Here is a 15,807-nt window from a genome sequence, read left to right on the forward strand (position 1 = left end):
ATTTTCACATACGATTTGAAGCGATTAGTCGGGCCTGGAGAGACATCAGCGAAAGCGAGTGAATGACACAGATGTTGCTGGTAATGTTTATCAGGTATTTAAACCGTTGCTACATATTTTCTTTTATTGAAGAAGAACTTGAAAATGTTAATTAAATGTTTAAGAACTGAATAACGCTGAAGCAGGTGCAGATGTTATGTTGTAGCTCCGCCCACCCCGGAAAAGTACGAATGAGCATATTTTTATTTTTAAGGTGACGTGGATTCGTCTGAAGTGCTGCTGCTCGCGACCTTTCGGCTATTTCTTCGCTTAAAAACATAGATCGGATTCTCCTGCGCGTCTTTCCAAGCAATGTCCAGATATGATATTACATGTACGCGCATGTTGTTGACTGGATTTTGAGAAGAAAGCAGCGATTCTGAGGAATCCGAAGAAGCATCTGAAACAGGTTTGGTGCATTTCTCTGATGCGGAAGTGTTCAAAGCAATACTTCAAAGTACCGAGATTGCTCGATTTATTTCTCATTTGTTTTGTTTTTTGCGATATGTACCCTAAATCGAGGGGAGGACGGAGGGAAAATTGGTGCAGTCGGAATATTTGGACTCTCCACAAGATCTGATTTGGTTTCAGTCGTAAAGCTTTGCATTGTAGTTCGTTTATATATCTATATCATGATCCAATTGTAATAATTATGTAAATGGTTTGTTTCTGTATTATAGCCTCGCATTATGTTTGTGGGTAATTGAAAACAAAGATTTTTGTTTAAAATATGTATGAATGTGTTTGGGAAAGTATATTATTGGAGCTGTAACAGGTGACTGGTTTTTACAATGAAACTGAATGGGGCCAATTTTTGGAGAGTTTAAAGGCAGAAATGTGAGGCTTATAATGTTACAAAAGCACTTGCATTAATTCTTCTGTTAAAACTTGTGTATTATTTGAGCTGTAAATTTCATGTTAAAATCATATTAACACACATATTGTGTCTACACTTCTGAAACAGTGAGTATTTTAACATTTACAGATTGGCCCCATTTACTTCCATTGTAAGTGCCTCACCCTAAAACGACTGTAAAAACAATGATTTAAACAACTTTACAGCTCAAATAATACATGAGTTTTAACAGAAGAATTAATGTAATTGCTTTTATAACATTATAAGCTTCACATTTCTGCCTTAAAACCCTCCAAAAACTGGCCCCATTCACTTCCATTGTAAGTGCCTCACTGAAACCTTGAGTTTTGCTTTTTAAAGAAAATGAGGGATGAGTCGAAATAATTTTTTGTGTCAATAAACATTATGCCACAAATGCTGTCGATTGAGCTTAACTTGTATTGAACCCGGAATATTCCTTTAAATGGAGCATACCATGTCAAACCTCAAGACAGGTCAACTTCCCAAAAGTCAGCTGTGTTGTTTGCATAGTTGTTGACTTAAGTTCCCCTTTAACTGTCTTGATTTGCTTTCTTACAGGTGTTGTCATGACAGCAAGACTGGAATGTTTAGGACCACGAGTCGCTGGTCGATCCATGAGTTTCTGTGTGCTGTTTCTTTGCCTGCTGCCTCACTTTGTCTTGGCAGTCAGTTACAAGCAAGGAGACCCAGTGATTCTTTATGTTAATAAAGTTGGGCCATATCACAACCCCCAGGAAACCTATCACTATTACACTCTGCCAGTGTGTAGACCTAAAGAGGTGAAGTGTGCATTACAAGATTATAATAATTTGAATGATGTGTTGTTATTGTGTTGTATAGAGAAAATTCCCCAACTGGGGGTAGAACTCACTGTCATGTTGTACCAAACCTATATTACTTTCTTCCATGGAACACATAAAGAGGAATTAGGCATTTTTCTCCTTGTATGGAAAAATATTCAATGAAAGTGCATGAATGAGGGTAACATTCTGTCTAACATCTCCTTTTGTAAAGTCATAATGACATGAAAGTGAGTAAATGGCGACAGCATTTTCATTTTTGGGTGAACCCTCTCTTTAACGTTTGCTATTGTGTACTTGGAGTTATTTAGACCTATTAGTGTCAAACACCTATGTGATTATCTCTTCTGGGTTTATGACCTCCATGGATGATTGATGTGTTTGCAGGTCCATCATAAAGCCTTGAGTCTGGGAGAGGTGTTGGATGGAGATCGTATGGCGGAGTCTCTATATAACATCCGCTTCAGGGAAAATGCTGAGCGACAATCACTGTGCCAGCTCACACTCTCTGAGAAAGAGGTATACAAATGGGAAATGAATATTAGTCTTACTTAAGGCCTATGTTTGGGAGATGATTGGTGCAGTTTGTTTGAGCCAGAGAATTATTTGTCACCCTCTGTGGCAGAGATAGACCATCCTGCTCCTACAGAGATGCCTTCCTGTGGAGTTCAGTTCCAACTCTTCTCAAACATAGCTAAACCTGCTAGTCAAGGTTTTCAGGTTCATTAGGAAACAGGATTTGTTGAATGTGGTTCCACTGCAAAAGGATTGGAATCACTTCAGATGTCTTTTATTTTATCTGTGTAATTACAGGTGGACCAGTTGCGAGAGGCCATTGAGGAGCTGTATTACTTTGAGTTTGTCCTAGATGACATTCCCATCTGGGGTTTCGTGGGATACATGGAAGAGAGTGGATTCCTGCCTCATAGCCACAAGGTTTTTTTCAATGCCTCTGTCACTAATCTAATGCAATGACATTCATACATTGTTTAGTATACATTAGTTAGAATAGTTCCCCCAAAAATGAAAATTACTCACCCTCATGCCATCCCAGATGTGTATGACTTTCATACTTCTGCAGAACACATTTTTTTTGAAGAATAATTCAGCTCTGTAGGTCCATACAATGCAAGTGAACCAAATGCAATACAATGCAGAGGGTACCAAAATTTTAAAGCTCCAAAAAGCACATAAAGGCAGCATAAAAGTAATCCATCAGACTCCAGTAGTTTAATCAATGTCTTCTGAAGCGATCCAACCGGTTATGGGTGAGAACAGACTAAAATCTAACTACTTTTTCCACTGTAAATCTTGCCATTTCAGTCTCTAGGCACAATCATAATTTTGAGCATGATTACACTACTTAGCGCCATCTAGCGTTCTGCACATGCATCAAATAATCAAGCTTGAAATCATGATCGCCAAGGAGACTGCTGATAGATTGGATCGCTTCAGAAGACATGGAATAAACCACTGGAGTCTTACGGATTACTTTTATTCAGCCTTTATGTGCTTTTTGGAGATTCAAAGTTCTGGCCACCATTCACTTGCATTGTATGGACCTACAGAGCTGAGATATTCTTCTAAAAATCTTTGTTTGTGTTCTGCAGAAGAAAGTAATTCACACATCTGGGATGGCATGAGGGTGAGTAAATGATGAGAGAAATTATCCTTTAAGTGTGCCTTAAGTTGTCAGATACTTGGGGTCACTGTATAGCTCTTTAGTCTTGGCCTTTTTTAGTTCAACATGTCTGCATGTTGCATTATACTATTTGACTACTTTATAGAGTTTTACTATGTCTCCTAAAAATGTTGAAAATGTGTCTGAGTCACGGTTCTCTTTATTCACACTGTTCTTCAGGTGGGGTTGTGGACCCACTTGGACTTCAACATAGAGTACAATGGCGACTCTGTGATCTTTGCCAATGTGTCTGTGAAGGATGTAAAGCCGGTGCCATTAGAGGAAGGTGGGATAGGGGCAGGCCATGGTGCTGCTGGCGGCAGTGGTGGTTTATCGGTCACCCACACCTACAGCGTGCGCTGGTTTGAGAGCTCGTTAGCCCACTCGCGCCGGGCGGAACGCCTTAGAGACTATTCCTTTTTTCCTAAGACTCTGGAGATCCACTGGCTGTCCATCATTAACTCACTGGTGCTGGTGGTGCTTCTGCTGGGCTTTGTCATCATCATCCTCATGAGGGTGTTGAAAAATGACTTTGCAAGGTGAGGAGTGATCAGAAGTGATTTTTTTTTTTAAAAGAGCGATTCTATACAAGGAGGGTTTTTCCTGGTGCAAAAACTGTTTGTAGTGGCAGCTTACTTGGTCATTCACACTTCTCAATTTCTTGGGTGATTAATTGCAATTAATTTATATATTTGTAATGTATGTTTTCATAGGAGAGTTAAGAATGATCATCAAAGTATCTAGAGCCTTAAATTGTTTTTATTTTGTCACCCTGAATAATTGACACAGATTTCAACAGTTAGTCTGTCTCTCTATTTGTGAGTCTGTCTGACATATTTTGAATATATTAACAAGTGTTCAGGGCTTTCTTAAATAGTCGATAAAAGTGACTTAAAAGTGAAGCGTAAAATAGCTGTTCCACTAGCGTCCCAAATGGAATGGCGAAAAAACATGATTGGTTGAGCCAGTGTTGTCGTGCCAAGCTGGTTGGGATGCTCAAACAAACAGAGCAATGTTTTGAAAGCACAACTTTCGAGGGAATCGACCTACGAATGGCTTACTTATAGTTGTCTCTGCTGCATAATAAACTGGAAGGAATCAATTAAAGGTGGAATTTATGGCAGGAATTCATTTACATGGTGAATAAAAAATATACTTCATAAAATTGTCATTTGTGTAATAAATTCTGAAATAAATGGCATGTTTAATGCTAATTCAATTATCAGCCCAGGTGGTACACCAGGGTGCAAATGTTTGCATTTGTCATCTATTAAATGTGTTATTGTTGTTTCCTGAGCAACAAATGCACACAAACAAGTCACCATGGAGTTAATGGAGTTTGCTGTCTTTAAACATTACATTAGATTTGAGACTTTTAAATTTTATTCGCAATCAGTTTTCCTTGAACAAGATCGTGAAGTCTCTAGGATTGCAGAAAAATGTAAACAATGAACAGAGATCATAAATGGTTTATAACTCTTGCCGTTTCTTCTCTGTGTTGACTTTATATTTGATGCAAGCCTCTCATAGTATTTCAGGTGAAAGCAGTGAAATGGACAGGTTTTTGCCCACATTTATAATCAATATTGGGGAAGGAAATAAGATTATAATCAGCATCTATTACCCAGAGATCATTAATGAACAGTGAAATGCTGCCATTCTCTGTTCCTGCAGGTATAATGTGGAGGAGGATGGGGGCTGTGACGACCTTGATCAGGGGGATAATGGCTGGAAGATCATCCACACAGATGTATTTCGCTTCCCACCATATAAGAGCCTGCTGTGTGCAGTATTAGGAGTTGGGGCGCAGTTTCTGACCCTGGCCACAGGTGTGACAAGCTGCATTATAGCATACGTTTTTGCGTAATTTTTGCAAATATAAAAGAACAAAGCACATATTCAGAAGAGAGTGTTTTGTTTGTTTGTTTGTTTTTTCCTGGGATGTTTTGGTTGTTGTTGTTGATTTCTCCATATTGTGTGTAAAACAATCATGCTAAATTAAAATTGAAGAGAGAGAGATAAGTAGCTGAGAATAGGGTTGAAGAATAGAGTTTCGTATAGAAAGAAAATGGCCTTCAGATAACTCTTAACCCTTCATCCATTGGATCTTCTCTCTGGTTGCTTTAGGAATCATAGTCATGGCACTTCTGGGAATGTTTAATGTCCATCGTCATGGTGCCATAAACTCGGCAGCGATTGTTTTGTATGCTCTGACCAGCTGTGTGTCAGGTTACTGTTCCTGCAGCTTCTACACACAGATTCAAGGCCAGCGCTGGGTCTGGAATATTATCCTCACTTCTGCACTATTCTCTGGTGAGACAATACAGTCTTCTATAGGCAAAGCATATCTGTACATATAGCTAGTGTACTGTATATTCCATGCATATTTTCCGAATTACCTGCCCTCTGATAAATAAAGTAGAATGCAGAATGTATATTATGTGGAATACTTGAAGTATACAACAAAGTACACAATGTGGGATACTGTAACCCACTATGTGATGCACTCACCTCGACCTTAAATTTCAAGTGTGACAAATTACCTGGAAGCAATATCAACCGTGATCTTTAACATAAACTTCTTGACTCAAGATTTGATCAGACTGCCGGAAGTTAAGACATTTTTACACTTAATTGGATTCAAAATGCAAAATAACCATAATTCTTTCCAAAATGATAACTGGACGGCACTTGCTTAATTAAACATGAGGTGATGTGACAACATTGTAACACACTATTATTTTGAAATGTGTATCGTTGTATAATGTGTATACACCGTATATACTGTGCAGTAAGCAGAACGCTTAAATTCCATTCCAAATGTAGCCCTTGTCATAATTATGAATACAATTTATTGAAAACAGATATGGTAAACTGACATTTCTCCTCCTCTTCTAGCTCCCCTCTTTTTCACCTGGAGTGTGGTCAACTCTGTTCATTGGTGGAGCGGATCGACTCAAGCCCTGCCTGCCACCACAGTGCTTTTGTTGCTAGGCGCCTGGGTGCTGGTGGGCTTCCCCCTCACAGTCATCGGTGGAATCGTTGGAAAGAATAGAGCAGGAAACTTCCAGGCCCCGTGTCGCACACGCAACATACCCCGCCAGATCCCTCAGCAGCCCTGGTACAAACACACGGCCGTGCACATGGCCATCGGAGGGTTCCTGCCATTCAGGTGAACAAAGAATCTAGTAAAAGATTCATTTCCAGACAGTTTGTGAGATCTCAAACTTCCCTCTGCTGGAAAATGAACAAGCCCTGTTGTTTGTATGAAGTCAGAATTACTTTTAATCAGGCCTTAATGGCAGGCAGCGAGATCCTGCGAAGGTTCTGCAGATTTTCAACAAAATGTCACCTGTCAGTCAAAAAAATGTACACATCCCCCATCTGTTGCATTTGTATAATAAATAGGGCTGTCGATTTAACATGTTAATTCAGTGCGATTAACTATATAAAAATAACACAATGCAATTAATCATGCCCCCTGACCTGTGCATAAATTCGATAAGAAAAGTAAAAATGTTCTTACCATAGGAGCAATTCAAGCTTGAAGTACATGTGTTTTTACGAGTCGCGTCAGTAGGGGGCAGTTGAGTGCACCTCAACAAATCTCACAGGCAGCAGAATGGGAAAGAAGGATCTGTCTCCATCCTGCAAGAATACGACAAGTTACACCCTCTTCAAAAAATGGCAAAATGCTGAAGTCTTGCAACAGTTGAATGTCACATTCATATAACTGTGTTTGTTCTGTTTATTTGGAGTCCCACAGAAACCCTACCCCTAAAACTAACCACAAAGATTACAAAATGTAATGTTTGTATAATTATTAAATATACCGCAACTCAAAAGTTCTATTGAATACAGTCATACCGGTGGTGACAATGAAGAGAAACGTGATTAAAATGAAGAAGAGAAGAAGCTGAACCACAGTGTAACTAGCAGGCTAATTGGCTAGCGGTATGCTAAGGTAATAGGCTAACCGGTTAGCTTGTGAGCTTACTGGAAAAAACATGGAGAAATTTTTAATTTATTATTAATTTTATATCTTCAGTTTAATAATATGATATGCGACATCATTTAAAAGTTGTTCTTTGTCATATTTACATAGTTGAGACAACATGAATCATACAAAGATTGCATAGGAATTTTAAAGTTTTTTTTTCAGCCAATAGAATAACTTTGTGATCCAAGAAGGGCCTTACTTGGAGTGGGCGTGTCGTGTGGTGGGTGTTCCCTGTCATCTTGCCAGACGCATACAGATACATTTGGAATGAGAGCCGGTCACTCAGGATGCATACTTGACAGCTGGATGAAGTACAACAGAATACAGGAATCTCGATGCATGATTTTCAAAGTTTTAACTACCTTCAACTTGACAGTGTCCTAGAAACACTGCATTTATAAGGCTCAAAATCCAAAAGCGAGCAGATGGAATGCAAGAACCTGACCAACTCAATGCAAAATATTAAATATTTTTGCTAATTTAACCATGCTTGAGCTATCAATACGAGTGTGAAACATTTGACACAGCTACATTTAGCTCTTGATGTCAAAATGTAAACCAACATACATACATTTAATAAGCTTCCAGAATGCTGGTAAAGGTGTTTACATGCAGAATGAAATCAGGGTAATGGGCAAAAATCTAGGCGTGCTGATCAGTTTTACTTAAAAAGCTTAAAGGTGTTTACATAACCTTTCATGTTGTAGGCTTATTATTCATTGTCTAGAATTACATTATCACTCTTTGTCTTCGCAGTGCCATCTCAGTAGAACTGTACTACATATTTGCCACCGTGTGGGGTCGTGAGCACTACACTCTCTACGGCATCCTGCTGTGTGTCTTTGCCATCCTGCTCTCCGTGGGTGCCTGCATCTCTGTGGCCCTCACCTACTTCCTGCTCTCAGGCGAGGACTATCGCTGGTGGTGGCGAAGTGTTCTGAGTACCGGCTCCACCGGCATCTTTATATTTGTTTACTCTCTTTTCTACTACCACAATCGCTCCAACATGAGCGGCCTTGTTCAGAGTGTTGAATTCTTCGGATATTCTTTGCTCACTGCGTTTGTTTTCTCACTCATGTTGGGAACGGTCTCCTTCTGGGCTTCTCTGGCTTTTATCCGTTATATCTACCGTAGCCTTAAAATGGACTAATGGGTGGAAGCTGATCACTTCCTCTCGAACTGCCCAAAATGGGGAAGATCAAGAGACTTATGGACCAAGCCCTCATGGAGCCCTGCATGTGCAGGTTGTGTGTTGATGATTTATATTAAACTGTCAAACTGTTTCTGATGACAATTTAAAGGGTTAGTTCACCCAAAATTAAATTTCTGTCATAATTTACTTATCCTCTCATGTTGTTCCAACCCATGTGAATTGCTTTCTTGCATGGAACATGAGCTTGGAATTCTGCTAGATACAGTAACTCCATTTTGTATTTAACACTAGAAAGATGGTAATACAGGTTTAGAGTGGCATGAGGGTGAGTAAATGACAGAATTGTCATTTTTGGGTGCACTATCCCTTTAAGAGGACTAAGAGACACTAATAGGGAATAGACAAAAGTGACGGACAAGACTAATTTAATATTTTTTGCTCACCAACACCCTGATATTTAAAATGCACAGATACATAGTTGCTTGAACAAATACAGGAGTATTTTAGACTCATTTGAATTGTTTTGCAGAACATGAAACTGTTGCATATCTAAAAATACATTGCCTACCTTGTATCCAAGCCCAAAAATACTCGAGTTCTTTTTCTTCTTGGATTTTGTTAAAGAAAATCTTGTGAATCCAAAAATGACAATGTCAAATTTAAATATTGGGGGGGGGACAGAAATCAGAGGCCTTCATAACTAATGTTCACAGGACAATTGAGGAGCACTTATACTGCAGGTGAATTTATTTACGATGAATACGTGCAGATGTCTGCTTATATGGAAGGGAAATATCTTAAAGAGAAATGTCATTGTATGCAATTTGTGCAATATACAGATTTTTGACCATAAGAGCAGTTTGAAGGAAAATCTTAAGAAATTATTAGGTTCTGGTAGCAATACAACGATCTTAAGTCTCCAACGGTGTTCAGCTGAAATGTAAATGTTTTCAATAGTCATTTTATTATGTTAAGAGAAATAAATGTGGGTGAAAAGCAACATGGGTTGTGTTTATATAATCACTGTGTGAAACCTGAAATGATGATTCAAAGCTTGGTCACACATGCTTTGCTCTTTGGGCCTATATTCTCATACACTTAAAAAGGGATATTCAACCAAAAATGAATATTCTGTCATGATGTTTTTCCATACCAATATGACTAACATAGGAGATGGTTGGCAGAATGACCGCCAGTCATTCACTTTCGATGAAAAGATGCAATGAAAGTGAATAGTGACTGAGGCCATCAGTTCCTAACATCGTGTGTGTTTAAAAAAGTCAAATGGGTTTGGAAGAACATTAGGGTTAGTAAATAACAGAATTCTGGGTGAACTATACCTTAAAGAACCATTTGGATCAGCACACTACCGGTCCTTACTACAGCAGTATCCATCAAGTACTGTGCACAGTATGCAAATTCCTTGCATGCATATTTCCGGATGACCTACAAATAATATTGAATGAACAATATTTAAGAGCTTACCGTGTGAAATACTGTACCATACCATCGTTTGAAACCTTTATTCCAGAATAATGTTGACGTTTCACTTAAGGAAATACTCCCCCCCCCCCAAAAAAAAAAAAAAAAAACTTGTGCCATCCCAGATGTGTATGACTTTCTTCTGCTGAACACAAAGATTTTTGTTCAATGTTCTGGCCACTGTTGACTTGCAACGAAAGGAACAAGAGTGGAGATATCCTTCCAAAAAAACAATTTGGGTGAACAATCCCTTTAAGTAGGCAGCATACTGCTTTTTAATGAGCTTTTCAGCTGACCATACTGAAGCCATTTAAGTAACCATTAAAGCAACGGTAGCAGATAATGTAGCCTTTCAAAACCTGCCAATACTTTGTGTAAATGTTAAAGCTACAGCAATAATAGCAAAATTAAACTTAAAACATCTGAAAGTAGCATGCAGAAAATAACCCACCTTAGGCACAAGTTTATGAACATCAGATAAAACATTTATTTCTCGAAACCCATGTCTCACAGAAGAGTTTAAGGCAGGAGTACTTTTGAGTGTAAATTACAACTTGGAAATTGTTGTTCGATTAGTACAGACCAGGCACAGGTAAGTGAAGACTCCTCTATACAAGCAAATACACACATTTAATCAGTGAAATCTAGGGAATGAAACAGAACAAAACACAGTGCAGTACAGACAACCTTATCCAGTACACATCAGATGTAGACCAGTGCCTTGCATACAAATTCATGGAACTCTATTGACAAAAACCAACTTGTCCTGACCAATCAAAAAAGTAAAAAGGTAGAAGCACTTTGAAGAGCAAGGGATCTAGATAATAAATACTCTGAAAAGTACATTGTAGTTATAAAAATAGATCTCCGGTATAAAACGCGCTGGGATTAAAAAGGCAAACTTTACAAGGTAATAAAAATTGAGACATGTCTCACTTTGCCACTACTTACCAACTTCTGACATCACTGCCTAAAAAACCCATTGGCCAACAGTTTGTTGCTAAAAAAAAATATTTACATGTATGGTTAAGACCATAGGCTGTGTGGCTGAAGAAAAAAAAAAATATATATATACACACACACACACACACAGAGCCAGAGTCACTCTTGCGTTGACCACTGGGTAGCACTAGGGACAGCTGGCATTTGAGTAGAACTGCTTCTTTTGTTTACTGCATTGCCGCCATCATTGTTGATGCTGGCATTGGCACGGGCTTGCATGTAGCTAGTACGGTTGGGGAACTCGTAGTGCGTCACATCTGGGGGCAGAGGCCAGTTTCTTGGGGGTCTTGTGGCAACCAGGGAAGGGGAGCGTGGTTGTGGGTAGCTGGGGTTGAAGGGTGTTTGTGGAGGACTCCTCTTGAAAATGGCCTCTCTCAACTGAGGGTTACTGTAGTGGTCTTGGTTTGGTAGGGGGGTATTGCTCTGAAACTAAAGGGGAAAAAAAGAAAAAAAAAAAAAAAAGGAAAAAAATTAGATGTGACAATGTGTCAATGACATACTAGGCAAATTCAAGTTCACCATGGGTCATTTGTATCATCGTGCCTTTAAGACATTATCCAAACTATTGAAATGCCTCCTTTGTAGATGATAATTTTGCTCTGCGTCCACACTGATTAGTCCTTGCTACTAACAAGACAGAACAAGCAACAGTGTGGACATAATGAACCATAATAGATGAAAAGAATGATCCCACGCATACCTGAGAGTGAGGAGCTGGTGTGTTGGGCACGCCACTAATGATGTATCTCTCAGTCATCCAACTACTATCTCTTTGGTGCCTCTTGAGTTTCATCCTGCGGTTTTGGAACCAAGTTTTCACCTTTGAGGAAAAAAACAAAACAAAAGTGAACATTCTCATTCTAAAAAGCATCTTCTTTGAACTGATTGCACTGTAAAGACTAGTCTCATTTTTGGTCAGTTTTCAAAAAGATAGATAAAACTACATTTGTAATCTTTAACGTTACTTTAGTCAACTTTTAGACACACAAGCATGTTGATGGCTTCAATGCCAATAGATGGATTAAAACCCACCAAACTCCCAATTTTCATTTAATGGACTGTTTAACGACTTTTATACCAAATTAATTTTTTCCCCAACCTGTTTGTATGTTAGTCCTGTCGATCCAGCAAGAGTCTTCATCTCTGCAGGTGTCAGGTATCTCTGGACATTGAACCGGTTGACGAGGGCATTCATTTGCTCCTCAGAAAAGGCTGCACGGGTCTTTCGGGGTTGGGCTGGAGTACTTGGCATGGACACTGGAGGCAAACCATCCAAACTCAGATTCAGACTCACTGAATCCTCTCCCACCATGGACCGAGTGTTTGAGACAAGTTCTGTCCCATCAGGACTGCCACTGTCCATTTCATTGTCCTGATCTCTCCAAGGGAGATTCAGGTTGGTCAGAACGCCCCCCTCTCGACTGCTCCCAGAGCTCCATGAATCTACATCAAATCAAGACAGAAGCACTTGTGAGGCAAGAATGAAATGGCAAAACTAAAACGCCAATACAACATTGGTATGTTTAGCAACTCCACCTCAGCAACTTTCCAATATTCCACAAATTATCAATTTGAGAATTTCACCTGGAAATCACTGCTTATATTAGGAATCCCTCAAGACACACAAGTATCCCATCATTCCCATCTGGTTATACCTACCATTTACACAGATCAGCCACAACCACCTGCCTGATATTGTGTAGGTCCCCCTTGTGCTGCCAAAACAGCACCAACTCGCATCTCAGAATAACATTCTGAGATACTAATCTTCTCACCACAATTGTACAGAACGGTTATCTGAATAACCGTAGACTTCATCAGTTCGGACCTGTCTGGCCATTCTCTGATGGCCTCTCTCATCAACAAGGTATTTCAGTCCACAGAACTGCTGCTCACTCGATGTTTCTGGCACCATTCGGAGTATATTCTAGAGACTGTTGTGCGTGAAAATCCCAGGAGATCAGCAGTTACAGAAATACTCAAACCAGCCCGTCTGGCACCAACAATCCCGTACATACATGATTTTATGCACTGCAGCCACCCGATTGGCCGATTAGATAAATCGCATGGATGACTGTTGGTGCCAGATGGGCTGGTTTGAGTATTTCTGTAACTGCTGATCTCCTGGGATTTTCACAGCAGTCTCTAGAGTTTACTCAGAATGGTGCCAAAAACAAAAACATCCAGTGAGCGGCAGTTCTGTGGGTGGAAATGCCTCGTTGATGAGAGAGACAAACAGAGAATGGACAGACTGGTCCGAACTGACGAAGTCTACATTAACTAGGATAACTGCTCTGTACAATTGTGGTGAGAAGAATAATCATCTCTGAATGCTATTGAGATATTGAGAAATATACAAGTCTACATCAGTTTGGGTTTTGTTGATTAGAAGCCTATCTGTTAAATAAATGGCAATTAAACTGCACAGTCTGAGCTATATTAATGTATTGCATTTAATATTTTAGTAATGTACCAAATTAGGTTGCCTGTATAATTACAGCATTAGCTGAGTGTGTTTTTAATATGCAAGCAAAATGAAAATTTAAAAAATTAAATCAGAATCGTATCAAAATCTAATCAAAAGCTTGTGAATCAGTGTATCGAAGACCACAACTACATTTCCAGGCCTGAAAACAACATTTCCTGATATTTTCAGTTTGTCCGTCTGCATGTGAACCATATGGTAGGCATTGTACATTACAGTACAATAGGTTTATAATTATGGACAAAAACAACAAATTTCATACATTTGTAAAGTTACAAAAATGCTACGTTATGCATGTTTGCAATCACATCTTAAAACGTAAATTAAATGTTTTAGTCAACCACTCTAAACGCCTCGTCTACGAAGCCATAATTTAAAAATCTAGGCTATTTTGGGGTCAGAGGAGGAGGTGGATTACCTGGTGTATGGGCCTCCGAGTCACTGGGTGTATCGCTCCCGGCCTGCTCCGCATCTTTCGCCTTCGGGTCGACCTCAGTCTTGTTATAAGACAGGAACAGTCGCCCGTTCTGCGTATGGCTCGGGTAGTGCCCATAATTGCTGACAGTGGTGTTCTGTGGGCTCCAGGGTGGAGACTGCTGGGCAGCTTGAGCGGAGTAGAAACTCGCCGTGACCCCGCCGGCTTGAGTGTACGCGGCCTCGGCCCAGCTCAGATTCGGGTGGCCCTGTTCAGACCCTTGCGGGTACACGAGCCCGTATGCATAAGCATAAGATGGGTTGAAATTGTAACTCACTGGCATTTTCCAATCAGCCATCACCTCGTTAGATGCGTCTGGTGAACGCGGAACAGAAAGTAGTTAACTTGCAGAGATTTTGTCACCTAATGACCTAATTTAGAACACTCCGTCAAAAAAAACAAAAGGGCGCTACTACCCTCAAAACCAGCTTCCAACAAACGCTATTCACCACATCATCGAACAAGTAGACCCCACTGAAATGACTTGAATAGGTGAGTGGTGAACCTAATTTATAAAGCCAGGTATGTGGGTGTGGGTTGGGTGGAGCTGGAGGTAGATGCTCGGACCAACCAGGTGCAGCTTTTGAAAGTGGAAGACACTCATAGGGGCTGATGGAAACCACACCCTCACTCGACATTTACCTGAGCCAGGTACCCTAATGTTTTTAGGTGTATGTACTTTTATATTAAAGAAAATGAATTGAAATGAAAATGCCTTTTAAAATTAAATTAAGACTCAAATGTCTAAATAATAATAATAATACTGGTAAAAAATATAAACATATGCCCAAAAAAATAAAATAAATAAATAATAAAAAAAATAATAATAAAATAAAAAAATACAAAACACTTACAACTTTTACATTTCTTTAAACTCCAATTTTTTTTAAAGCTTTTTAATGTATAAAAACAGTGAACTAATTCATGTTCAACATTCAATATCAGCTAATATCATGCCAAAGTATTGTATGTATTTACCTATTTTTAAGACACATTAGGCCTATGTGGAAAATAACGTATGAATTTATAATATGTATGTTGGACATTTTATTTATTTAACCCATGATTTTATAGTACACTTGTTGGTGTCAATGAGCAATCAGGTTTAGATTATTGAAAGATTATTTAAATTTTAAAACCTAAAATAGGCTATGAAATTAGTACAGTTTTTTTATTATTATTATTATTCCTTTAAACTACTGTGTCTTAAATGTCTTGCATGGTTTTTTTAAGGGCAGTTACAAGCTCACCAATCATTTCTTTAGATTAGCATGATTAATCATATAAAGTCAAACAAAGCCTCGTGTGGACTGGTTCATTTAAAAGTTCTCCAATCTAAACCTATTTAACTTTTAAAATGTTTGTGATTGTTTTTTTTTTTTTTTTTACTGGCAGGACTGCTGCCTTAAGCAGGTTTGCCTTAAAATTACCATCTCAATGGATGTGTTTTCAGTCCACCCCTGTCTGTTGTATAAGAATGGAATATTTCTGTATCAGGTGCAAATATGAGATAACGATGACCCTATAGGGTGATTGGATATCTGTTTATGGGACAGAGGTGTGAAAAGGTGGGGAGGTGGTGGCAGCAATACATCTGTATTTTGACCTTATTTACAAATCACTGATGGCAATTTTAAAAATATGTTGCTCCTTGAATTGAATTTATATGGCCTAATGTTACATTGTTCAGGTGTCTGTTTTGATATCATTGTGGTGTTTTAATTAAAGTTTGATTACAGAAGTACAATCCATTTATCTTAATTTATTAAGTGATTTATCTTAGTGTTAATGCTGTTTATGCAGAAATTTTGTT

General features: G+C 38.9%; 2 protein-coding genes and 1 non-coding gene across 5 annotated transcripts; 1 reads left to right on the plus strand and 2 right to left on the minus strand.

The window, feature by feature from the left end:
* The first annotated feature begins 22 nt into the window (after positions 1–22).
* Positions 23–9,550, plus strand: LOC127432003 (transmembrane 9 superfamily member 1-like). 3 transcript variants are annotated; one of them, XM_051682723.1, is made up of 10 exons: positions 79–94; positions 254–448; positions 1,475–1,695; positions 2,104–2,235; positions 2,530–2,652; positions 3,578–3,936; positions 5,072–5,226; positions 5,525–5,710; positions 6,296–6,569; positions 8,154–9,550. In XM_051682723.1, exons 3-10 carry the CDS (start codon positions 1,483–1,485, stop codon positions 8,545–8,547), a joined length of 1,836 nt encoding a protein of 611 aa, XP_051538683.1. In that variant the 5' UTR covers positions 79–94; positions 254–448; positions 1,475–1,482; the 3' UTR covers positions 8,548–9,550. The 3 variants fall into 3 exon arrangements, with proteins under 3 accessions (XP_051538684.1, XP_051538683.1, XP_051538682.1); XM_051682724.1 differs by lacking the exon at positions 254–448 and having other exon boundaries at positions 23–94; XM_051682722.1 differs by lacking the exon at positions 79–94 and having other exon boundaries at positions 204–448.
* A 940-nt stretch (positions 9,551–10,490) lies between these two features.
* On the minus strand, positions 10,491–14,453 carry LOC127432004 (homeobox protein Hox-D12a-like). Its single transcript, XM_051682725.1, has 4 exons — positions 13,938–14,453; positions 12,134–12,477; positions 11,735–11,854; positions 10,491–11,463 (listed from the first exon to the last, which is right to left on the minus strand). The coding sequence occupies exons 1-4, from the start codon at positions 14,290–14,292 to the stop codon at positions 11,134–11,136; spliced, it is 1,149 nt and encodes a 382-aa protein (XP_051538685.1). The 5' UTR covers positions 14,293–14,453; the 3' UTR covers positions 10,491–11,133.
* Positions 11,563–11,694, minus strand: LOC127432214 (small Cajal body-specific RNA 11). Its single transcript, XR_007895723.1, has one exon. It is a non-coding gene; the product is annotated as a small Cajal body-specific RNA 11 (non-coding RNA).
* Positions 14,454–15,807: the final 1,354 nt, after the last annotated feature.

This window comes from Myxocyprinus asiaticus, chromosome 41 (genome assembly GCF_019703515.2).
Source record: "Myxocyprinus asiaticus isolate MX2 ecotype Aquarium Trade chromosome 41, UBuf_Myxa_2, whole genome shotgun sequence".
Lineage (NCBI taxonomy): Eukaryota > Metazoa > Chordata > Actinopteri > Cypriniformes > Catostomidae > Myxocyprinus > Myxocyprinus asiaticus.